Genomic DNA, 26,071 nt, shown 5'->3' on the forward strand with positions numbered 1-26,071 from the left:
GTTTGCCATGCTCTTCTCCAATGGACCATATTTTGTCAGAACTCTCCACCATGATGTCCGTCTTGGGTGGCCCTACATGGCATGGCTCATAGTTTCATTGAGTTAGACCAGGCTGTGGTCCATGTGATTAGATTGGTTAGTTTTCTGTGACTGTGGTTTTTAGTCTGTCTGCCCTCTGATGGAGAAGGATAAGAGGTTTATGGAAGCTTTCTGGTAGGAGAGACTGAGGGGGATACTGGATGGCAAATAGATGGAGAAACAGGGGAAACAGTGGCTGACTTTATTTTTTGGGGCTCCAAAATCACTGCAGATGGTGACTACAGACATGAAATAAAAAGACGCTTTCTCCATGGAAGAAAAGATATGACCAACGCAGACAGCATATTAAAAGAGCAGAGATATTACTTTGCCAACAACATCTAGTCAAGGCTATGGTTTTTCCTGTAGTCATGTATGGATGTGAGAGTTGGACTATAAAGAAAGCTGAGCACCAAAGAACTGATGCTTCTGAACTGTGGTGCTGGAGAAGACTCTTGAGAGTCCCTTGGACTGCAAGGAGATCCAACCAGTCCATCCTAAAGGAGATCAGCCCTGGGTGTTCATTGGTAGGACTGATGTTGAAGCTGAAACTCCAATATTTTGGCCACCTCATGCAAAGAGTTGACTCATTGGAAAAGACCCTGATGCTGGGAGGGATTGGGGGCAGGTGGAGAAGGAGATGACAGAGGATGAGATGGCTGGATGCGTCACCGACTCAACGGACATGAGTTTGAGTAAACTCCAGGAATTGGTGATGGACAGGGAGGCCTGGCATGCTGCGATTCATGGGGTCGCAAAGAGTTGGACACGACTGAGTAACTAAACTGAACTGAAGGTTTCATCTCTCTGGTATAAATGCTCAAAAGGACAACTGCTGAGCTATATGGTAAATGCCTATATTCTATTTTTTTTTAGGTTTTTTTTTTTTCCTATTAGAATGGAAGTCCTATGACACCAGGGACTTGGTTATTTCAGTATCTTCTCCTTGTTCCTAGTACACAGCCTTTGTGAAACCCTTATAGTTTCCTGGGTGTTAGGACAGTCTTTTGTTCTAATGAGGCAAGTCTAGGTGGTCCCTTGGATGATGGATGATTACATAAACACCAAACCATGATTAACAGTTTGATATTTTTAGTGTTGCCCTCCATCCTGGGACAAGGGCTAAAAGTAGAATTAATGACCGATCATGGTTACATGAGAAAGCCCCCATAAAAATCCCAAAGGTTCAGGGCTCAGAGAACTTCCAGGATGGGGAACATATCTAACTGGGAAGGTGACATAGCCCAATTTCACAGAGAGGAGCTCCTGCGCTCAGGGCCTACATAGACCTCACCCGTATATCTCTTCATCTAGTCTTTCACCTGTATCCTTTATCACACCCTCTAATAATTTTGCTTACATTTACTTAACGCTTGCTTACATTGACTCATGAGGAATGAGTACCAGCCCTGTGGCTCCACTGTCAGTTTCACCTTGAGAATATCACTAGAGGATTGGCTGCTTTTTCCTCTGGTGACCCAGGCACCAGAAACTGCACATGGTCTGAGAAACCATGGTCTGATCTTATTTAACATATGCTGGTTCAGAGTTTATGGTTTCCTGACAATCAAATTTCTTTTAATAGGTGACAGGAAAAACTGTTTAATCATCACTTAAAGTAGAGATTTTCAAATATGCCGAGTCTGACAATATCTGAATAGTTCATGGCAAAATTAATGTCAATGTAAGCCAATGTTTTCCTGAGATCTGTGCAAATTAAGAGAACTATAAGAGGGAACATCACATCTGCAGCAAAATCCGACAGAAGTTGTTGCAACCTGGGGACTTACTACATTCCACTGGTATCTGGAGTGGGGTGGGGGCAATTTCGTGGTACTGAGCTCTCAACCTGTGGGATCTGATGCTATCTTCAGATACACAAGGATAACAATCACCACCACTAGAGATGAACAGAACAAAACTGCTGGTTGCCAGAGGCAGCAGGGTGGAGGAGAGGGTGAAATGTATCAAGGGGGTCAAAAGATAAATAAGTGCTGGGGATGTCATGCACAGCATGGTGGCTATAGTTTTAATGCTGTATTCCATATTTGAAGGTTGCTAAGAGTAGATTTCAAAAGTTTTCATCACAAGAAAAAAATGCTGTAACCTGATATGAATATACTGTTATCCGTTCATTGTATCTCAACTAAAAATAAAAAGAAAGAAGGAGTAGTTAGGGCAGGAGGTTGAGTGGTTACATCCATAAAGAGATGTGTGAAGCTCTGGGAAAAGTCCTATGACCCTCCAGCGCCAGGGAACACGGTTGAACCCAATGTCCTTAAAATGGTTCAACTTAGTCTGACGGTTCCTCAGACCATGTGCAGTTTCAGGTGCCTGGGTTGCCAGAGGAAAAAGCAGCTGGCCCCCTGGCAACATTTTCAATGTGGAGCCGGTGCAAAGCCAGGGAGCTTGTACTCATTCCTAAGCATGTGGCAGCCTGCAGAATAGTAAGTAAGCTTTCAAAAATCACTTGTCAAATGCATAAAGAAATAAACTCCTAGCCTGAGTGAGAAAGATTTCAGGTGAGAATGAGGCCCCACCGGGGCAAATGACATTGGAAAATGGTAGCTAAGGGCTACAGGAATTTGGAAATCAAAGTTAACATCCCTATAAGCTGATAGGCCTAGGAAATTTGGATTACATGCAACAGATTTCTTTTTTAAGCTGTATGTATGGTACTATCTCTATTACTAGAGAGATTCTTTATAAAATCATAAGTGAATCCATTTTAGGTCACATCTATTAGCATAAATACATCACATTCATGAGTCTAATCTTTCTGGCAAATTTTGCTTAACATATTTTTGTTCAGAATTATGGTTTCCTGACAATCAAATTTCTTTCAATAGGTAACGGGGAAAAAATGTTTAACTGTCATTTAAAGTAGCGATTTTCAAATATTTTGAGTTCGACAAGATCTGAAAATTTCATGGCAAAAAAATCCCAGATTATGTCTACATGTGAATAGTGTTTCAGTGCAAACATCTACTGCATTTCTCTGCCAGGACAGTGCTCTTTGTAAGGCTCCTAAAAAGAGTGAAAACAAGAAGATGAAAATGCCTTGGAACTCTGACTACTGCTGATGGTTTAAGGGATAACATATTTTAAGAACAGTAAGTTAATGTCTTCCTTTGGCCTGATTCTTTCAATCAGGTGAGGGTTCTTGCTGTAAGATTATTTCCTATATATTAAGTAAAGGTTGAATGACAAAAATTCAATAAGGTTGCTTGATTATGCATTTAGTGTGCAGGTACATTTGTTTATCCTAAGCTCTGTTCGTTTTTGAGTATTCCTCTGCTTGGTATCTTTAAGACATAGTAATTCTTCCCAGTATGGTTCTAGAACACTGATTCCCAGACTTGGCTGCACATTAGAATCATCTTGGGAGGTTTTAAAACTCCTAATGCCTAGACCATACCCCAGACCAATTAAATCAGAATCTCTGGGGTGGAAGTCAGGCATCAGTATTTTTCATAAGTCCCCAGGTGATTCTAATGTGCAACCAAGGTGAAAACCAGTGTTCTAGAATCATTTGTGTCAGTTTCACTAGGGTAATTGTTAACAGACAGACCTGGGTACAAAATTACTTCTATTAAACTGGGATCTCTGTGGATGAGCAAGAGGAATTTGAATATATTTCTGTACCCCTTGACAATTCATATGCACACCAAGTTTTGTAAACCTTTGGCTTATAGAGTTAAGGAGGCTAACGTTGACCTACGAAGTCCTCAGTGAACAGAAAAATCTGAATTCTCAATCTGTAGTCAGAAGTCTTTTGGGGTTGGAGGTAAGTCTATTTTGGAAGTTTCCTTAGAGGTCTTTATTTAGCACTGTAATTCTATAGCTTGCAGGTGTCAGTAATAACTCCAGGTTAAGTTTCTACAGTTTTGAAGTGAATACTTTATTAGGACAAATTGATCCTCTAGTGGGCAAGCTAAAATAAAGAGGCCATCGAGCTAAAAGTAGAAAGAATAATTTAACAAAATAATAATTACCTATTAGAATTAAGGATGTAAGAGCAATTTAAAATAGAAAATGATAAAGCTCCAATTTAGCCTTCCCCCTGAGCCACAACTCATTTTTAACAATTGAAAAAAATTTTAAGAGAAGGGAAAAATTAAAGACCAATAGGACTAAGCATTATATTTTAAAATATTCATCTATTCAGAATATGTTACCCTTTAAGATATGCAAAGTATGTTCTAAAACTTCGAATCTAGTTCTAACAAATACCCTACTTAGGGAAGCAGGACAAAAGATTATCAATTCTACTTTTTATAGACATGTTCTTTCCAGCACATAATACAGTATGAAGTTCTCTGTGCCTATTGAGTTGAACTGAACCATCAGATAAGAAAACTGAAGCAAAGAAACATTAAATGCTAACTGAGTCTTCATCAACTGATCAAAGAAAAACTGCATCAGAAACCCAGGTCTAATCCAGAATTCTCTCCCTGAAAACAAGTTTCCTCCCATACAATTTGGAAATTACAAGTCATTCTTTTAGCCAGTAGTCCTAAAGCTTGATTCACTTAAGGATCATATGGATTATTTTAACTATATCCAGGATACCAACAAAAGACTATGATTCAATAGAGCTGAAGAGGGATCAGATTCTGTTTGTTTAAGAAGCACTACCTGTCAGAAACCATATGTAATTGCCAAATATGTAATTAATTCAGTTAACAGTGATTGTCAAAATAGCAAATACCATTGGCTAACTCTGAGAAAAGTGAAACATATGTTAAAAAAGTAAAATGACTCATGTCCCCATTAAGTATCTGTTGAATGTATGAATCTATTAGTCAATAGTATAAAACTAAGACCAAACTGGTTTACAACATTTTGCATAAGGTACAAAGAGGAAAGGGCTTTCCTGGTGGCTCAGCAGTAGAGAATTCACCTGCAATTCAGGAGCCACAGGAGATGCAAGTTCTATTCCAGGGTCAGGAGGATCTGCTGGAGAAGCACATGGCAACCCACCCCAGTATTCTTGCCTGGAGAATCCCGTGGAGAGAGGAGCCTGGCAGGCTCCAGTCCATCGGGTTGCAAGGAGTTGGACATGACAGAAGCAACTCAGCACACATACACAAACTGGAAAGTTTTATATTTTGTGGTGTTTTCTGGTCAACTTTCTCAGTTTGAAAAGGGATTCAAGAGTGTATTATCTTGAGCTAATCTGATAACAAGGGCCTTCTTTAACTTTTTTTTTTTTTTAGGGCTTGGTGGGCACCTAGATTATCTCTTCTTCCTCACAAAATAGGAACCAAGAAAACATTCTTTTAAAAGAAACTGAAGGTTCCACAGCTATGCACAGGTATGGAAGAATTCAGAGAATGCCTTCAGTGGGAAGATGGGCAAAGAATTCTGAGAATGAAGAAAGAGTTCTTCCCTAAGGCATTGGAATTGTAACTAGGCAACAAATAAAATATGATTACTTCTAGCCAGCCCAAAATGCAGCTCTCACCAGAAAAGTGCTTGCTTAAAAATGCCTTTCAAAATTTCAACTTCTGGACATTCTGGTATTCATTTTATCCTATAATTTACATCTTATAATTAACACATGCACACACATATATACATACAAACATAAATATATAAATACACACATATATATGTACACATTAATATATTTTAAAAACACATAATTTGATAATTCTATATTAAAAACCAATACTAATCTATATAAGTCTTCTAAAGTTATAACCTCATGCTATTTTCATTACCAAAAAAAGCATTTGTAATGGCTAAAATACAAAACGCTGAGAGCCACCAAAGCTGGTGAGAGTAGGAGCCCTCATTCGTTGCTGACAAGCAGATAAAATATCACAGCCTCAATAGAAGGCAATAGGGCAGTTTCTGACAAAACTAAATGTACTCTTACCATAAGAATTGCATTCTTAGGTATTTAGTCAAGTAAAGACATGAAAACTCAAGTCCACACAAAAACCTGCATATGAATGTTTATAGCAGCTTTATTCATAACTGCCAAAAGGAGAAGCAACTATTAATAAGATGTTCTTTAATAGGTGAATGAATGAACACACTGTAGTACATCCATAAGTGGAATATTATTCACCAGTTAAAAGCAAAAGAACTATCACGTCACAAAAGAAAGTGGAGAAAACTTACATACATAGTGCTAAGTGAAACAAGCTAGTCTGAAAAGCCTACATACTGTATGATTCCAGCTACACACTAGAATTCCAACTTCATGGCGTTTTAGAAAAGGCAAGATCACAGAGACAGATAAAAAAAAATGAGTGGTTGCCAGAGGTTGGGAATAAGGAGGGAGGGATGAATAAACAGAGCACGGAAAATTTTTAGGTTAGTGAAACTATTCTGTATGAGGCTTTGGAGGACACATGATACGCATTTTTTAAAATCCATAGAACTGTACAATACAAAGAACAAATCCTAATGCAAACTATGGACTTTACTTAATATATTAATATCAGTTCATCAATTACAGCAAAGTGTTAAAAGGTGTTAATCGCTCAGTCATTTCTGACTCTTCCTGACCACATGAACTGTAGTCTGCCAGGCTCTTCTGTCCAGGGAATTCTCCAGGCAAGAATACAGGAGTGGGTTGCCATGCCCTTCTCCAGGGGATCTTCCCAATCCAGGGTTCAAACCTGAGTCTCCTGCATTGTAGGCAGATTCCTTACCATCTGAGCCACCAGGAGAGCCAAAAGGAATTTGGGAGGGCTATGGGGATCAAACCTGGATCTCCACTGCAGGTGAATTCTTTTTGGACTGAGCCACCAAGCAAAACCTTCTGACTCAAATATACCATATTAATGTAAGAATTTAATAACAGAGAAGACTATGGAGGAGGAGGGATATATGGGAACTCTCTGTACTCTCTGCTCAGTTTTTCTGTAAACCTAGAATTGTTCTTAAAGCCAAAATCTAATTTTTTTAAAAAATGCATATATAATATTAATGCCAGCAATAGAAACCTTTCTTCTAATTTGTAACACAGTGACAAAATAGTTGTTACACTAAACTATGTATTTGTCACTCCTGTATCATAAAACCTAAAATTCTTTAGCTATTAAGCTATAGTCCCAAAGATATTTATTTCACAGTCTGTCATACAGAACTAAATTAATAAGCCTTCCTATATATGGATGTCTGAAGAATTGTTTTCAATTCTTTTCCCAAATGAAATGTTCTTATTATATTGGTCCATCTTTCATTTTCATTGATTTTCAATATAGCTTTTATTAGCCAAAACATAATAAATATTTTGCCTATAACGCATGCTTATGTAACTGAATGCAGAAGTTGTTACCTTAACCTATGAGACAGCTAGTTTTAGCTATTGAAAGCCTTGTGCAGTATTTCTCAAGCTTCAACATGTGTGGGAGTCAACTTGGGAGGGGATCATTTTGAAATACAGTCTCTGATTTAGTTGGTTTGAAGTGGCACCTGGCAATCTTCATTCCTAACAAGCTTCCAGGCAATGCAGACACATGACTCCACTTTGAATAGCAAAGTTCTCGGCCATAAAATTCTTAGCGCTGTGAAAACACACTCACACGCCTAGCAGTTCTTTCAAGGAACTAAAGAGCTGCTTTGTTTGTTTGTTTGTTTGTTTATCCCACTTGGGAAAGCTCTCAGGGTTTCCAGCGCTTCTAAATTTGCTTTCCCAATACATAATCCTTTTCAATTTTATCTATAAAGAGGGAGACTTGATAACCTATGTTCAGTAAGCAAGCTACCCACTGAACCATAATACTCTTCTATCCTCTAAGAACCAAAGATCATTTCTTTGTAGTTCAATTCCTCTAATTCTATGTCTTAAAGCACATAAAGGTCAACGACTGGCTCCGGGTCACTTATTCAATAACTTAGAGGTCAAGTCTCAAATCCAGGTCTCTGATTCCAAATGCAGTCCGTTTTCCCTCCAGTCTATGCTGCTTCTAATAATGACGCACTTCAGGGAAGAGGCACCGGTTTGGTTAGCTCACAAAATCCCAGTTCAAAATTGAATCCCTCAGCTTCCAGTTTCCCATAAACCTTAAGCATGTGTTTAAGGTCTTACAGGATCTGAGTCTTGAAGGAGGCATAGGATATTGATCAGAGGGAGGGGAATGGGGGGATGGCAAGTGGCCTAGAGTGGGCAATAAATACATGAGCCATGAATACTACAGTGATGATTAAGACCATGGTGTGAGGAATGAGAAAGGAAAAGTGGAGTCTGTCAGCCAAAGACAGATTTTCAACCACCAGCAAAAAATTATAGAGTGCATCCTGGCTCTGAGACTTTGAGAACATTGTGTACTTCTCTGGAGACCTGCAGTGGCCAGGAACTTGTGGAATTTCCGTAGAGGTCTGTTATAACACAGCCTATTATATTACATACACTGCGTGTAACTTTGTTCAATCACCAACAAGGAATGAGAAGCTCGTGATTTTTCTCAGGCTGAGTTCAAAGTCACCATGGCTTATTTTTCCTTATTATAGCATCGCTGCTCAGCCTTTACACATGCATACCACAAAACATCTCTGGAAAGACAGGGATTTGAGCCCAGAATCTTGACTGCCTTGATATTTACCTGATCACCTAAAGAGGATATTACTAATCCTACTTATTTCCAAAGATTTGTGACATAGTGTCAGAGTAGTATCCAGAGGAAAACAGTCTGGCCATCCCACCTGAGCCCCTCAGTTAAGGGCTGCCTGCATGGAGCACACACACTACAGTGGAATTCCCCCTTGAAATGAGAAAAGTTTTCATAGTGGGATATTGTCCAGTGTCTAGAGGCAGGGTTTACACCTAACAGCATAACATCTGAACTATTTTTTTTTTCCCCTATGCAATGGGGCTCTAAGATGAAGAGGGTAAGAGTATACAAAGGCATATTCTTACTGTTAGAAATACTTAGAAGGACAATAATGTTGAGTCATACTTCTAAGAAGAAATCATCACAAGTGGACAAATTTTGTTTAACTTCAGGATAAACAAGAACAAGGATAAAATAGAGAAGTGCAGATAACACCCTTTTGGAACTTTCAAAGACTGTCACACTAAAAATGCTAACATGTGAGATGGAGAAAACTGGCTTATAGAAAGGACAGAGTGGGCAGTTTTCTCTTTTAGGTATCATCTCTGAACCCAAACAGAAAAATGTCTGGGAAGCTCGAAGAATGTAGCTTCAGGACACGGTGAAAGAAAGACATAGATATCAGATCAACATAAAAGCAGCATTTTTCAAGTATGGCTGAACGACAGTGAAAAGGGCTGATAGAAGATTGCTAGCTTTCCACACCCTTGGGAGAATAGAAACACAGTCGAGGAATCAGTCCTCAGCTGGGGATATGGTGTATTCAGTGTGAGAGAAGCAGGCTCAAAGATTCTATCATTCTACTCCCAACAAGAATGATGATGACTTGCATACTTGGCAATCAATGACAATAAGAGCACAAAGACCGTGGATGACTTACTGTGCTGACAGTGAATCCCATTAAATCCTCGGGGACATTTACAAACATAGCCTATGAATGTATCTCCTCGGTACGCTTCACTTATTTCGCAGGTTCCTCCATTATGGCATGGATTAGGAGTGCAGGGACCTGAAAGACAGAAAGCAATATTGCTGCATGATACATATGCTCTAGAGTAGACACTGGGTCAACATTTTGCAATTAACAATTTTACAGAGAAAAGTGTTCTGGATATTAGTGCTACAGGAAATGCAGAAGCTGTGAGGGCTCTGGAGACCAACCGCCTGGGCTTGAATACTGGTTTCTCCACTTTCTAGCCATGTGCTCTTGGATGATTTATTTAACCTCTCTTTACCTCAGTATCATCTTCTGTGAAATGTCAATACTATAATAATACAATCTACCTCAAAAGGCAATGACAGAGATGGAAAGAATTCATACATATAAAGTACCCCAAACAGATACATATCAAACATTCAAAAAGTATTAGCACTAAGTAAAACATTGTCACTAAGGGTCCAGATTATAAAATCTCCTCTGCATGTTTAAAATGCAATACTGAATGGCAATTTCTAGAGTTAAGAACATGCAAGAGCTCTGGTACCCTGCCGGTGAAAGTAGCATAAACTTATAAGTCATTGTAACCATATAGGCCAAGTGAAGTGGATGGTTGGTTGCAATACTTTTATTGACTATTTGTGAGTTTGTGGTGGGGCATATACTTCAAGAGAACTCCAATTTTTGCCAATGTATAGGAAGTAGCTCATTGAAAGTTGCAAAGATAGAGAAGAGACACAGAGTTACTTTTGAGCCTTGAGAAAGTACCTTCACCAGACTAACTGGTACCTGATACCTCTATTGAGGTACCAATACCTCAATTGGTGCTCCACTGCTGGGAGTGTACAGCTGAACCAGTTCTGCCTGAACCTGGGACTCCTATACTATACATTCTTGCCTCTGGGGTACTCCTTTGGTATGGCTGAGATTTTTTTCAACTGGCATAGCATTTAAGAATATTGTTTTCTTTGCAATAATCCTTCTGTCCTTCCCTTACTTCAGAGTCTACAGGCTTGTATCAATCTGAAGGCTCATCCTACCTACTCTTGCACTTTCTCCCTCTTGTTCATCACAGCTATTCCCCCAATAAACCTTTGCCTCTCTAATTCTGTTTAATAGTTGGTTTCTTGGAGGATGCTGAATAACTCATGGCAGAATCTACACTGGATGTTGTGAAGAAGAGACAAGTTGAAGGAAGAAAAAGCTCTCCCTTGGAGATGAAAAGAGATCGAGCAAACTATATAGCATTGCCTAATTTTGCCCCCCTCCCTTTTTTTAAATTGGAAAGACTAGAACATATTTATATGAAACAAAAATCGCTGAAAGTTAAGATGTACACACTAGAAAAAGAAAGCAAGTGTTATTAAACTAAGTGTCTGACTCTGTATATAGAGATGAATTCCAGAGTTCTGGAGGGCATAGGAGAAGAAGAGAAGCTAGTGGTTTCAGCAGAGACTAGAGAGAAGGTAACAGTGTTGGGCAGGAGAATGGCGATAACTTGACCCAACTGGGTGGGGGCTCCATCAGGCAAGGCTATAAAAGAGCACAACAGTGAATGGCTAAAGTGTGGGTCAAAACGCTTTAACGTCTTAATGAGAGAAAAGGAAATTCACCATCATCACAAAGTTAACAACAGGAAGCCCTTAAGAGTTTGGGTAACGCTCCTGCAAAATTTTATAATTCTATTACCTCCTCCAGCAGCTCTTTGATAGTGTTTCTTACAGTTTAACATTCCATGACAGTCAATGATTATATAATCTAATAAAGATATGCATGAAATAGGCAACAATATGACAACTATGCTGTCAAGATCTTTGTACGACTGACTTTCAAAAAGTGAAAAGAAATCAATGGGTCCATAATTTTCTTCAGATATCCCCATACCAATTAAAAACACAACATTTAGTCAAGTAGGCAGTTTTGTGCCTTGCAGTACTGATCAACTAAACCAACTCACACCTGCCTTTGAGGTGGTGTGTTGTCAATGACTGAGACAGGAAGAGGGTGCAACACCAGTGACCATTTTCCCCCATCACCAGAGATGCGAACCAAGCTATAGAACCCTTTCCCCCTCTTCTTTCTCACTTTATAACTCTTCCCTCCTCTCAAATTATTAACGTTAACAATGGCAGACAAGTTACAGATTACTTTCAGATAATAATCTCATTTATTCCTCCCAGCAACTAGAAGAGGTAGTTGTCTATATTATTCTTTTACCTTTTTTAAAAACTATAGGTCAGAAATTTTAGATAATATTTCTCAAATGAACATCTACAAATGAAGCATTTGGTCTCAAGCCAAGAATCTGTGACCCTAAAGCCTACATTCTTTACAGAAGCAGCCAAATGGGGAAGGGAGAATGAAATAAAAGTGACATTAGAGGTTTGACTCATCAGTTCACACACTCAAAATACAAAAATACATGACAGGTTTTTTAATTAACTGATAACTGACAGCCATGCATGTAATTGCTAAATAACAAAAAAAAGTATAACCTAAGAAATATTTGTGACAGTGAAAGTCACTCAGTCATGTCTGACTCTTTGCAACCCCCAGGCCAGAACACTGGAGAGAGTAGCCTTTCCCTTCTCTAGGAGATCTTCCCAACCCAGAGATTGAACCCAGGTCTCCTGCATTGAAGGCGGATTCTTTACCAGCTGAACCACAAAGGAAGCCCATAAATATATAATTTTAAACAAATAAGGAGCGTTGGAGATATCTAATCCAATCTTTCAATTTTTCAGATAAGGAAAAAGCCTAATAAGAATTCAGGATTTCTCAAAAATCAAAATAAAAACCTCAACTAAAATGAGGAAAACAGAGTTTGAGGAATTCCCTCTAGTAGGAAAAAACTTTCTAAAAACAAAAATGATAAAGATACTTCTGGCCCCACAAGAGAGTGATGTGATTTCTATTAGAAAGAAAAGAAATATTTTTCATGTTCCCTTTTACTGATACCCTGGAGGAGGGAATGGCTACCCACTCCAGTATTCTTGCCTGGAGAATTCTATGGACAGAGGAGCCTGGTAGGCTACAGTCCATGGGGTTGCAAAGAGTCAGACATGACTGTGCAACTAACACTTTCACTTTCTACTTATGATGCTGAGGGAGGGATAAAAAGCAAACAACTGAAGTAGTAAGGCCAAAGCCAGTCCTTGGGAGCAGTTAAAGACATGATTACGAGGGAAGTGGTCAATGGAAGTCACTTGGAAGAACAAACAAGGAGCAAATATGAGCCTGGAAGAGACGACTATGTTTACTCAAGCCTTCTGTATCTCTGGAAAAGTAAAACTTGGCTAGTGGCTGAGGAGGAGTCAGTGACTCTGCCTTATAAAGGGAAGAATTTAGGAATGGATGAGGGCAACCTCGGAGGGGAGACCCTGCAAGCAGAACTGGAAGTCAACTTCAAGGAGCATGGGGGTATGCTCATAGAAGTATGCTATGAGGCTGTATGTACTACGGGAAGAAAAGTAGCTAATAAGAAACCATGATGCCTAAAATTCAGTTTTGTTTGTAAAGCTACTATGTGACCTGTCTTTGCGGGACTATCCAAGTCTGCTAGACACACAGACCTATGTATGGAATTGGGGGAACTCAGAGATAAAGGGCTGTTCTATTTATCAGGCTCATCCTGGCAAAAGGGAAGAAGAGTTGCAGCACATGATGCCCAAGGAACTCAAGAATCCAGTGGATACAGGAACCTGAAGACAGAGCTGACAGCTATCTAGTCTTAGACACTCTATAGATATTTCCCAGGGGCACCGGCAAAGTCTATCAAGTAATCCTGGTGTAGCCTCTGGAATTCCTCAAAGATAGGAGTTAGAGAGTTGGAGCTCATTTTATTTATACCCGCAAAGACATCATTGACCTCAGCTGACATCTTGGTTTCAGAGAAAGATTACTTGTTACAAAGGCTGTTTGCTGCTGTTATTTTTCCTCCTCCAAGAAATTCAGTGATTTTCATTTACATGACAAAGATGACATAAAGCAAATGTGGCAAGCATTTAACCTTTTAAGAGTGCTTTATATGCTAAGCAACATGAAATACAAAGCATTGTAAAGAATACTATGTAAGAACATATCTTTTTTCTATAGGCAAAAAAAAAAACAAAAAAACAAAAAAAAACAGGCTTACTCAGAGAGGTTAAGTGTGAGTCTAACTGCAAAAGCCAAGATTTTTTTTTTAACATTCTGCCTGACTACAAACCTAAGTCCTTTCCATTAAGCTACACTTCCTGCCCAGTTACAGATCTGTAGATTAAAATAGTGAATCTTAATAGATGCTTCCAGAATTTAGAAGGCACTCACTAAGGACAGTCCTATAACACAGAATTCCAAAACCTTCCTAAATGGAAATATTTTCAGCAAATTGGTCAGAGTGTATTAGATATCATGAATAAATAGAGTCTCTGCCATGCTAACAATACTCCACTCAGCTGTGTTTGAGATCAGCTGTCAAACATGAGTATTCCCCCACTACTATTTTGTAATGTATTTGATATGTGCATACTGCTGCTTATATTGTGAAGAAACTGACCCTGACCAACATATAGATTTCTTTCCTTTTTCTAATTTTTCCCTAACAACTGTACTGTGAAACTGATGTTATAAGCCTTGCAGATACTCTTTTGGAGAAGGAAATGGCAACCCACTCCAGGGTTCTTGCCAGAAAAATCCCACAGACAGAAGAACCCAGTGGGCTATGGTCCACGGGGTCGCAAAGAGTTGGACATGACTGAGTGGCTGAGCATGTGCGTGCACACACACACACACTCTTCCACAGAACTCACAACAGAGTTTGAAATGACTGCTTACATGGCATGTTCCCCCATTAGACCCTTAATTCTCTGTGGTATGTCATAGTTGGCACACAGTAGGTTTACAATATATTTTTAATAAAAAGGGTGTGGCAATAATGAGTGATAACCACCATATTTTTCACGTAACCCCATTCAAGATTTATAAGTTATAAATATCTTTTGGCATTTCAATTGGTAATTAAGATACTCTAACTTCTCTACACTTTCTAAGGTTCCAATTCTTTAAATTCATATATCTAATATGGTTTAAGCTTCTAAAGTATCACAGGTGTAATATTATTGTATCCCTAAATGTACAATGATTACACATATCTTAATTCTTTGGCACATACATAATCAAGAAATATGTGACATTATACAATCCTATCAATAGTGTTTTGGTCTCCTAACTGAACAACTCCAGTGTAAATAAAGACATTCACCTGAAGCATTAGCAAGACGAAATAATCAGAATATAAGTTAGTCCATAAAGATGATAAATGTAACCCAAGGTTTCAACTCACCAAATTTTCACGGTAGCCAAAAAATTTTGTGTTTGATGTTAAACAGTGACAATTGAAATGTGTCAAAAGTTTGCAGGTTTCTTTCTCCAAATGATAAGTGGACTAATCATATGAGAACTAAAGATCCTAGGAAACTTCTGTCTGTTTTTATATTTCGTCCCCATCTAAAAATCTTCTCTATTTTGATACTGAAAGTAAGTATGTATCATTTAAAGTGTTAGCACACTTAATAATCATCACATATAGCATATACATTGCTCATACTGTGAGAAGAAACTGACCCTAACCTTGCTCAGCATAAAAGTGTTTTTATTTATTTTTCCTGATTTCAGCATAATATTTATTTATTAGGCATCTATTATGTGCTGCATACTCTGCTACTTATTTGTGATACACGGTTTAAGTGGAGTTACTATTGTCAGCAGCTACAAGAGGAAGCTAACAACTCAAGAAAATATTTACTTATCAGTTTATAAGGTAATTTTAATGACTGTCTTTTACTGTCAATGTACTATGCTCAGTATTAATACTTTGTGTAGTAGTTTCTGAAAATTTAATTCTATAATTTTCTTAGTGAAATCATATTAACAAATGTTGTAATATTACCACATCTGTAATTTTTGCTGCCCAAATTTTGGAATAGTTAGGGCATCTGATATTTTTTTGTAACATGTCAGCCCTAATCCATAGCTGATACATAATTTTGTAAACAGTTTAATAGGAGAGAAAATTCTGAAAACAAATGAGTCTTACTGAACCACCCAGAGCTTGTAAAAACAAGTGTGATCTTAAATCCTTCCTACTTCAAAAATTTGCTTCTTTTTGTATTATAGGTATACAGAAGAAGTATGCAGAGAGGTGGTTATGAGCTTCAGTTCTGATTAGTATTCATAAAAGTTGAAATGATCTCATTAGACAACAATACTTAATATCACTCTTAACAATGAAAGTATAAGTGGACTTTCAAGATACAAGAGGCATCAGGGAGTTTTAAAATCAATAAAGCTGCAATACTTTTGTAGGTAATCTTTAAGTAACTCCTAACACAATGGGGACAGCATATGATCAATATTAATGAACAACTGAAGTCAACAACATGCTTTCCAGGCATTTTTATGCAAGCTCATATAAATATGTCAACAAGATTAATTGCTCACAAAAGCAATAGATCTATATATGATTTTCTACTTTTCTGCATTGACCTTCTCCCAATTCCAACAGTAGAGAGTCGAAGTGATTTCTATATGTAGGATGGTTAGTTTTTCACACATTTAGAGACTATGCCCCAAATCATTAATTCTGTATAGTGTGAAAGCAGATTATTAGAAAGTAAATAGGGTAACACTCTCCTGTGACAATGTACACATAGACCTGGTCAATTTTACAAATTATGCTCTCAAACATTGGCATTTAGACATTAAAAATGAATGCACATTTTATATTATGTAATAAGGAAATACCAATAAGGCCATAAAAAGAGCACTGTTTCAGCATTTGTTCTAGCAGCACAATCAAATAGGAACAGTTATGACCCAAAAGTTCACTCCAAATTCTTGTCTTAAAAAACATGCTAAAATCATATCATAGTGTTACTTTTACATTTAATGAGGTTTGAACATTTTGGCAGTTTCCATTTGGAGTCATTGCCACTCTATAACTAGTTGAAAAAAGAAGAAATGATTCTGGTAATATTCACATGATTGATGCTTTCAAACCATTTTTGATACTAGTTGCTGCTTCTCCTCCTTTTCTTTCTCCTCCTCCTCTCTTTTAAATGTAAACTACAAAATCAGCCATTTGAGGGGAAAAACAACAACTGTCTATACTTTCTGGGTATTTTGTATACATACAGAAAGGTAAATTATAGATAAATCTAAAACATTACATTTAAGGGGAGAATTAGCAAAATGAACAAATTGTTCCTCAGATACAAAATATTTGAATAGATTATGAAAATTGCAATCTGGAGCTAAAGAGAGATTTTTTAAAATACCCTACTGATAAACTTTCTTCTCAAGGATTAATACTGGACTCTTTTTACATATAACTGTCCAAAGGAAAACACTGATACAACTAGTAGTCAGAAAGGTTGAGAGTCCCTGTATTTGTTTCTATGAGCTACTCTATCAAGTTACTGCAAACTTGGTAGCTTCAAAGAAGCTATTTATTTTGCCAAGTTATTTATTTTGTCACAGTTCTGTAGGAGAGACGTCTGAAGTCAATGTGTCGGGAGGGCCATAATCCCTCTGAAGACCAGGCAGACACCCTCCTGTCTTCTCCAGCTTCTGTCGGCTCTTGGTGTTCCTTGGACCACAGCAGCAATCTCTGCTTCCATTCTTCAGGGCCCATCCAAATCCAGGATAATTTCATCTCAAAATCCTTCATTACTTACATTTGCAAAGCCCCTGTGATGGCTAAATTGTGCCCCCCCGCCAATTCACATGTTGAAGCCCTAACCTCCAGAACCTCAGAACATAACTGCATTTGTAGGTACGGCCTTTAAAGAGGCAATAAGGGTGAAAGAAGGCCATATATATGGGCTGTAACCCAATCCAATCTCCCATCTAAGAAGGCGAAATTTGGACACACTCAAGAGATATCAGTGATGAACCAACACCAGAGGAAAGGCCACATGAGGATAAAGTAAGAAGGTGACTATTGATAACCCAGGAAGAGGCTAAGGAGAAACCAAGCCTTGATCTTGCATGTTGAGAACTGTGAGGAAAGACATTCTATTGTTGAAGCTACCCATGTTGTGGCATTTTGTTTTTGGCAGTCCAAGCAAACTAACACAGACCCAGTTGCCAAATAAGGTCACATTCTGAAATTTGAGGCAGACAGGAATTTTGGAGGGGTGCTCTTCACACCACTACCGTCCCCAAATAGGATTTTCTTGTAGCAATGAAGTTGATTGCGGAAACCCTCATCTAATGTTAGAGTTGGCTGAAAAAGCACTCACATTTATTAACAATTACCAGCTTAGCTAAAACTAATTTCACTTTGCTCTCATCACACAGAGTGGTAAAATGTTTTGATGATATTGGAGATCAGAAAAGCAGTTTAATTTTTTAGCAGTCCCAAGCAAGAGTGCAGAAGTGGCTGTTTAGGTGGCATCGGGGTGGACCTGTCACTCCAAGATAGAAAGAAGTACTGAAGAAAGAATTAAGATTTCTTGCAGTCAATCTTTATCCATTTAATCTAGTTTAGAGGTGGGCCTGCCAATGGCAGTACACAGTGAGTCAATACTCTGAGAAAGCCATTATACACATTATTTCCATGTTGTTGTTGTTCAGCCACTAAGTCATGTCTAACTCTGTGACCCCGTGGACTGGAGCACGTTAGGCTCCTCTATTCTCCACTATCTCCTGGAGTTTGCTCATATTCATGTCCATTGAGTTGGTGATGCTATCTAACCATCTCATCTTCTACCACCCCCTTCTCCTTTTGCCTTCCATCTTTCCCAGGATCAGGGTCTTTTCCAATGACTCAGCTCTTTGTATCTTGCAGCCAAAGTATTGGAGCTTCAGCTTCAGCACCAATCCTTCTGATGAATATTCAGGGTTGATTTCCTTTAGGATTGACTGGTTTAATCTCCTTGTAGTCCAAGGGACTCTCAAGAGTCTTCTCCAGCCCAAATTCGAAAACATTAATTCAAATCAATTATTTCTACAAATATATGTAATCATTTGTATTACAATAGCCCTTATGTTCTCTTTTCTCAATAGATATGATTAAATATTAATATTAATATGGGTTTTAAAAATTATTAACAAAATAGAGATAAAGGTTCTATCGTTTACAAAGTGACAACTGTTACTATAGCTCCATCTAACATTTTTTCCCCTGCCCATTTATACCTGGTCCATCCTGCACTAATGCCAAAATAAGCTTCCTAAACCCACCACCAGCAGGTGGTACAAAGCGGTAAGACATCATTCGAGGTTGCCATTAGCCACCTTGGTTTGTTTCCTCTTCTATCTGTCACTGGGACAGGGCAAGGAGAAAAGACAGAGACCAGTGTATTTCCATTATAAGCAAATATCTGAGCTCAGGTTTCAGAAGCATCAAGCAATCTCACTGTTTTACATGGTGTCTCTAAGCAGCTACAAAATTTCCATGTTCTCCATCAGTCTTTCTCTGACAGCTCTTCACCTTCTTCAGGCTTCTACTGAACTTGCTGCCTGTACTGTGTGATTAGCATCTCACTGTATACTGCTTCCTTCTCTAATTATTTTATGCATCTCTCTTGTCTCCCTGATGAGGTTATAAACTATTCTTGCACAGGAATGCCTACGCCTTGTATTTTTTAATACCCCCATAGACTGTGATAAAGTACTAGATTCTCTAATGCTGCTTCATAAGTACATGATGATTGACTGAAAATTATTAATAATTTTAGGAATAACAGCATATAATCTAAACTACCTTTCACAGTCTATAACAAAAACCTAAAGTTTAGAGGTTGGATGCATTTTCATCTGTAGCTCTTTCTCATCCACACTTAGCAGGTTGCGACAAGCCAATTTTAAGCCTGGAGCCAAGTTCAATTTTCTCTGCTGAAGGCTGTGGTAATTTGTAGAATACCAGACTGCGGATAATCTTATACATAGGTATTAAAAGTGGGTGCATTCTTTCTACAAAACTACAGCTCTTTCTTTTGAAATCTAGCAGAGCAGTTTTGATTTTAAAGGCAATGACAGGAGGCAGAGGAAAGGATTTCTATTTTCACGTTCAGAATCTGGCCTCTGTGACTGCCATGTTAATCATGAGGCAGTGTGAGCCCTGTAGCTCAGGAATCCAGGGAACTAAGATGGGAAGGGTGCCTACCCAGACTTCATAGCTGAGGACATTGAAACACAACTGGACAGGCAAGTTACCGTTTGCATGGCCTCCTTAGGTCTCGTATGTGACTTCTTTGTGGCAGGCGAGAAGGGATGAAACAAAGCAGGCATGGATACCAGCCAGCTGGCCATCTGTTCCTTCACCCACTGTGATAATTTAGTCTTGTAGAATTTTGTTAAGTGAACATTAAGTAATGACCATGTCAAACAGAGTGCATAATGAATGCTTCTTAATCACTGGATAAAAGCTTAGGGGAAGCTTGCCCAAACACAGAAAAGGTCACCAATACAAACCAAGAATTAAAAACAAGAGAGCAATGAAATTGATGCAGAACAGCAATAATTAACTTCTTTTCCAGTTTCACTTCTGCTCATATAGAATCTAAGTCACATGGAAGATGGGGGTCTCATAAGGAAGCTGGGTAATAGTGTCATTGTTCCTAATTTCCCACTATACATGTGTCAAACTCAGGAAAAAAATTTAAATGAAGTAAACATGTGAGGAGATTTATCATTCTGACTCGAGCTGAATGCACCAGGGTTATAGCTATTAACACCAAACTTTTCCAAATAATTCCCCAGATTAAGATCAAGAATTCTGGAAAATATTCTCTGTGTTGTTTTCTATAAGGATCAACTGAAATATCTCATTCTGAGAAAGAAGTTTTTTTTTTTTTTTTTTTCCCCTCAAAAACAATACTTGCAAAGTCATAAAGGTTTTAAATCCCCTCAATGGAATGATGTACTCGATTAACTATATTATTGGGATGTCCAGTCTCCTACTGCCTGGAATTCTGAAGCCCGTAAGTTTACACTAATCTTGGACAGTCCATGTTACCTCCACTGTTCATGAAAAGGAATCATAATGTTTTACTTGGTTAAGTTACTATCCTATCACCTAAAGAAGACAATATCTATTCCTTTTTCCTATCTATGCCTTTCTTCACCCCACTGCCTCCTCCAAATCTCCCCTTCCTTCCAAGACCTTCCCAAGTTTCATATTCTCCACTCAGCAGTGGACACAGGATAGGAAAAGGTCAGTTTTCATTCCAAAATCAGAGGGCAATGCCAAAGAATGTTCAAACTATCATACAATTGCACTCATTTCACATGCTAGTAAAATAATGCTCAAAATCCTTCAAATTAGGCTTCAACAGTAGGTGAACTGAGAACCTCAAGATATACAAACTGGACTTAGAAAGGCAGAGGAAACAGAGATCAAATTGCCATCATTCGTTGGATTGTGGAGAAGGCAAAGGCATTCCAGAAAAACATCTACTTCTGTTTCACTGACTATGCTAAAGCTTTTGACTGTGTGGATCACAACAAACTGGAAAATGCTTAAAGAGATGGGAGTACCAGAACACCTTCCATATTTCTTGAGAAATCTGTATTTTGGTCAAGAAGCAACAGGACTGGACATGGAAAAACTGACTGGTTCCAAATTTGGCGAGGGGTACGACAAGGTTGTATATTGTCACTCTGCTTATTTAACTTTAATGCAGAACACATCATGAAAAATGCCAGAATGGGTGAACCACAAGCTGGAATCAAGATTGCCGGAAGAAACATCAATAACCCCAGATATGCAGATGATAATACCCTAATATCAGAAAGTGAAGAGGAACTAAAGAGTCTTTTGATGAGGGTGAAAGAGGACAGTGAAAAAGCTGGCTTAAAATTCAATATTAAAAAAAAAACTAAGATCATGGCATCTGGTCCCATCACTTCATTGCAAATAGAAAAAGTGACAGATTTTATTTTCTTAGGCTCCAAAATCACTATGGACAATCACTTCAACCATTAAATATAAAAATTAAAAATTATTAATATAAAAATTAAAAAAAAAACTAAGATCATGGCATCTGGTCCCATCACTTCATTGCAAATAGAAAAAGTGACAGATTTTATTTTCTTAGGCTCCAAAATCACTATGGACAATTACTTCAACCATTAAATATAAAAAGACACTTGCCCTTGGAAGGAAAATTACAACAAACTTAGACAGTGTATTGGGCTTCCCTGATAGCTCAGTTGGTAAAGAATCTGCCTGCAATGCAGGAGACTCCAGTTTGGTTCCTGGGTTGGGAGATTCACTGGAGAAGGGATAGGCTACCCACTCCAGTATTCTTGGTCTTCCCTTGTGGCTCAGTTGGTAAAGAATTGGCCTGCAATGTGGAAGACCTGGGTTCGATCCCTGGGTTGGGAAGATCCCCTGGAGAAGGGAAAGGCTACCCACTCCAGCATTCTGGGCTGGAGAATTCCATGGACTACAGTCCATGGGGTCGCAAACAGTCAGACATGACTGAGCGACTTTCACTTTCACAGACAGTATATTAAAAAGCAAAGATATCACTTTGCCAACAAAGGTCTATACAGTCAAAGCTATGGTTTTTCCAGTAGTCATGTATGACTGTGAGAGTTGGATCATAAAGAAGGCTGAGCACTGAAAAATTGATGCTTTAAAATTGTGGTGCTAGAGAAGACACAAGAGTCTTTTGGACAGCAAGGAGATCAAACCAGTCAGTACTAAAGGAAATCAAACATGACAATTCATTGAAAGGACTGGCTTTGAAGCTCCAATACTTAGGCCACTTGATGCCAAGAGCTGATTCATCGGAAAAAGAACCTTATACCGGGAAAGACTGAAGGCAAAAAGAGAAGGGAGCAGCACAGGATGAGATGGTGAGAAAGCATCACTGACTCAACGGACATGACTTTGAGCAAACTCCATGAGATACAGAGGCGCCTGGTATGCTGTAGTCCATGGGATCACAAAGAGTTAAACAAGATTTAGCTACTGGACAACGACAACAGCACACAAGTACTTGCCAGATGGATGAGAAATGTTCACAATTATATGAACTGAATATACTGGCAAAGTATGGTAGGGATTTAAGTGACATTATTTCACACCAAGAGGACATTCTGGTTGAGTCTTCCACTTATCTAGGGAGTCACTTTCATATAAACTACAGGAAAAGTCAAGTTGGATAAACTGCTGATACTCTTTGTTGCTTTCAAAAGAAGTTTTGTTTGCTCTATAAGAGTAACACATTCTTTAGCAATATCAATTCCTTTTAGACTTCACAAGAGAAAAAGAAAAAAACATGGAGAACAAAAACAATGATAAGAAAATGAAGGTAGGAAAAACATGTTGAGAAAACATATATGTTGAGAAAAGTTTCAGATTTACCTAAAGTCCTTGAGCTGGCTTTTGTTTTTCCTTAATCTCCCTGGTGCTACTATCAATGCTATACTATCATTTCACTAACCTTATAAATCCTTTTATTTGACTACACATCTAAACCTGGTTTCCATAAGATCATTCTGACAAGAGAATTTAGTTTAAGCCACTACACTATTAGGCTAAGAAAACTTCTATCCAGACTTGCCCATAGGGATAAGCAGTGTGTGGGTAAAAAAAAAACCAGAAAGCCATTTAAAAATAATAACATCACACTTTATGTAAAGTAATTGTCTGCTTGCTTCTTAGTAGACATGAAAATGTAGGTGGCAGTTAAATATTTGAAAACTCTAGAAATCCACTTAAAAATGTGTATAACAATTTATTATCATTGCAAAGCCAATTAAAAATGTTGAGCTATTAAACACAATTCAGTTTCCAACCCAGGAGAGAAAATACTAAATGTATTCAGCACAAATTTGCATTACTATAAAAATCTATATTTCTACTTTTCCAGTATTATGCATTTAAATTTGTAAATTCCATGTTGCATTAATCACATGAATATAGATGGGTAATTTTAGAGAGCTACAGTAATCACTGTATTCTCTATAAAAGAAATCATTCCTGCTGACAATTTTGTGGTGAATTTTGCTAAAACCTGACTATTGGTTCATAAAATAGCAAGGCTTCCTTCACAAAAGTTATTAGATGTTTAAGCCCTTCTCAGCTTTATCAAAAAAAAAAAAAAAAACCAAACAACTGTTAAATACTACACTTTAATAGCACTGTCTTTGGACTCTGACACTGTACTTAATACTACATAGAATATGGTCATATAACCCTTAAAAGAAATGGCAGTAATCCAGGTTTGACTGCACCTTTATTTAATATTTATAGTGTTTTCATGATTCAAATAAAGTATGCTGATTAAAATGATCAGGATGTCACCACCTGGATGGACAAAGCAGCTGAGGTTCACGTCTTCAGTATAAAATGCCTCAATTTATTTCTGCCTGTTATCCTTTCTTATTTCCAACACAATTTCTGTTAAATGAAATATCATAGTACAAAAAAATTATATACAGTATAGAAGACCTTAGTCAATCAATGAATACCTTAAATAATTAATTAGAGAAGTTCTTGCCAACTTGCTACTTAAATATGGGTTTCCTTGGCGTATCAGTATAAAGAATCTGCCTGCAATGTGGGAGACATGGGTTCGATCCCTGGGTCAGGAAGGTCCCCTGGAGGAGGGCATGGCAATCCAATCCAGTATTCTTGCCTGGAGAATCCCATGGATGGAAGAGCCTGGTGGACTGTGGTCCATGAGGTCACAAAGAGCAGGACATGACTGAAGCAGCTAGGCTAAGCACCTCACCTATTTAAATATTATATGTTAAATATAGTATATCTGAAATTTAAATTCAGTAGCCCATTCTTTAAGACCAGCATATCAAATATAAAAGATTTTGAGAGTAATCAATAGTTTACAAGAAGTGACTGAATGTGTAACGGCCATTTGATAAATGTAGTATGACTTTCAGTCTGATTTTTCCTAGAAAAAGCCCTTTAAAATAATTTATGGGTCTAATTGAAGTAGGTCACAAACAGTGAAGAGATTTATGACTGTTGACTTAGCACTTGAAAAAACAGTTGTAAATGTATAGACATGGTTATTACCAAAGAAGCAACTAAATGACATCTTCACATCATTGTACAAGAGAGGATGGAACTATGATAGGAAAAGCACATTGAATTCTAATGAAGATTATCAAGCAGCAAAAATGTCTCTAACACGGGTATTCAAAGATAACCATATTGTTCAAGATTAAATTTTTCTTAGATGTGGACTCAGGCTCACTCTCATAATTGTAGGGACCTTATTACACTGTTTTAATATTTTTCTGGATAAAATAATTTTGACCATAATTTAGTTCATAGAACTGTAGACATGGGTTTCAAGTTTTCCTTGATCTAAGTGCCAGAGGGGAACCTGAAATCTCAAGAATCTTAGCTCTTTACAGAGAAACTACCTTAGTCCACCTCTGGGCTAAAATGCACAGTCTTTGATTCAGACACTTAGGCTCATCAGGCCTCTCAACTTCCCTAAGAGGATGTCCTTCTCAACTCTGCCTATGTTGCCCCTTGGAGCATAAAAGACATATATGCCTTTACCCTGTAGCCAAACTCATTAGGAAATGCTATTGATTCTACCCTTAAAATATAACTGTGTGACCATAAAACCAGGGAACACAGATAAATACAACAAATGGTACATTGATATTACAGTGCAAGACAATGAAAAAAAATGTGTTTACATAGCCCCTGTTGCTGTATTGAACAAAACGAAGTTACCTGTTTACTACTCAAAACTTCAAGTCGTACCTTCAGGCCCAATGTTGCTATTTCTCCCTTATTGTGATCTGGTTTTCTTAAAAGCATTTACCGCCTTCTAGTAGAACTTGTTTATTTTGCCCTTTTCCCTTCTTCCCCTCCCTCCTTCTCTATTATTTGGGTTTTCGCTTATTAGCTCCGTGAAGACACAGAACTTTGCTTTCATCACTGGCATATTCCAAGTGTCTGGGAATGATGTACTCAGAGTACCTTTGCTGACTGAATATGTCTTTGTATTTAAGTGGCTAAGTTTTCCAAGTGTTTGTCGGGAAATACAATGTTAAACTTACTAAATACTGATCAAAGCTGGATTTAGCCCTGCATTACATCAGAAAGGCCATTATTCATATATATATAGGATCATTTTTAAAAACACAAAAGTGTTTTTACAGGATTGCTTTTGCTGTAATCCCATTGACCTACATGAGAACCAAACTAAATAAACAAACCAAAACCTTTGGGAAAAAAAGAACACCCTGTTTTATTTATTGGAGTCATATTATCAAGGATCCAAGGTGCAGAATCTTTGAACTTGAGACCAAGAATAGTTTAGTTTTTCATGAGCAACAAATCTAGTTATTTCTTATGAAAAATTTGAATTTACAACAGCATTCAGGCATCAGAAACTTATTAAGCAGCTGCTATGTGGCTGATACTAGGTATTGTAAACAATATCAAAAACAGCCAATGATCTCAAGAATCCTGTATGCCAAAGAAGATTACAGAGAAGTTAAC

The 26,071-nt window shown here is 37.9% G+C and overlaps 1 protein-coding gene across 3 annotated transcripts in view; it reads right to left on the bottom strand.

Annotated features, from left to right (window-relative positions):
• Positions 1-26,071, bottom strand: part of EDIL3 (EGF like repeats and discoidin domains 3) — a 457,861-nt gene that overhangs the window by 247,030 nt on the left and 184,760 nt on the right. For all 3 annotated transcript variants that reach the window (XM_061151964.1, XM_061151963.1, XM_061151962.1), the window contains one exon: positions 9,532-9,660. In XM_061151964.1, the coding sequence (XP_061007947.1) occupies positions 9,532-9,660 (129 nt within the window). The remainder of the gene's footprint in view (positions 1-9,531; positions 9,661-26,071) is intronic.

Source organism: Dama dama, chromosome 9 (genome assembly GCF_033118175.1).
Source record: "Dama dama isolate Ldn47 chromosome 9, ASM3311817v1, whole genome shotgun sequence".
Taxonomy (NCBI): Eukaryota; Metazoa; Chordata; class Mammalia; order Artiodactyla; family Cervidae; genus Dama; species Dama dama.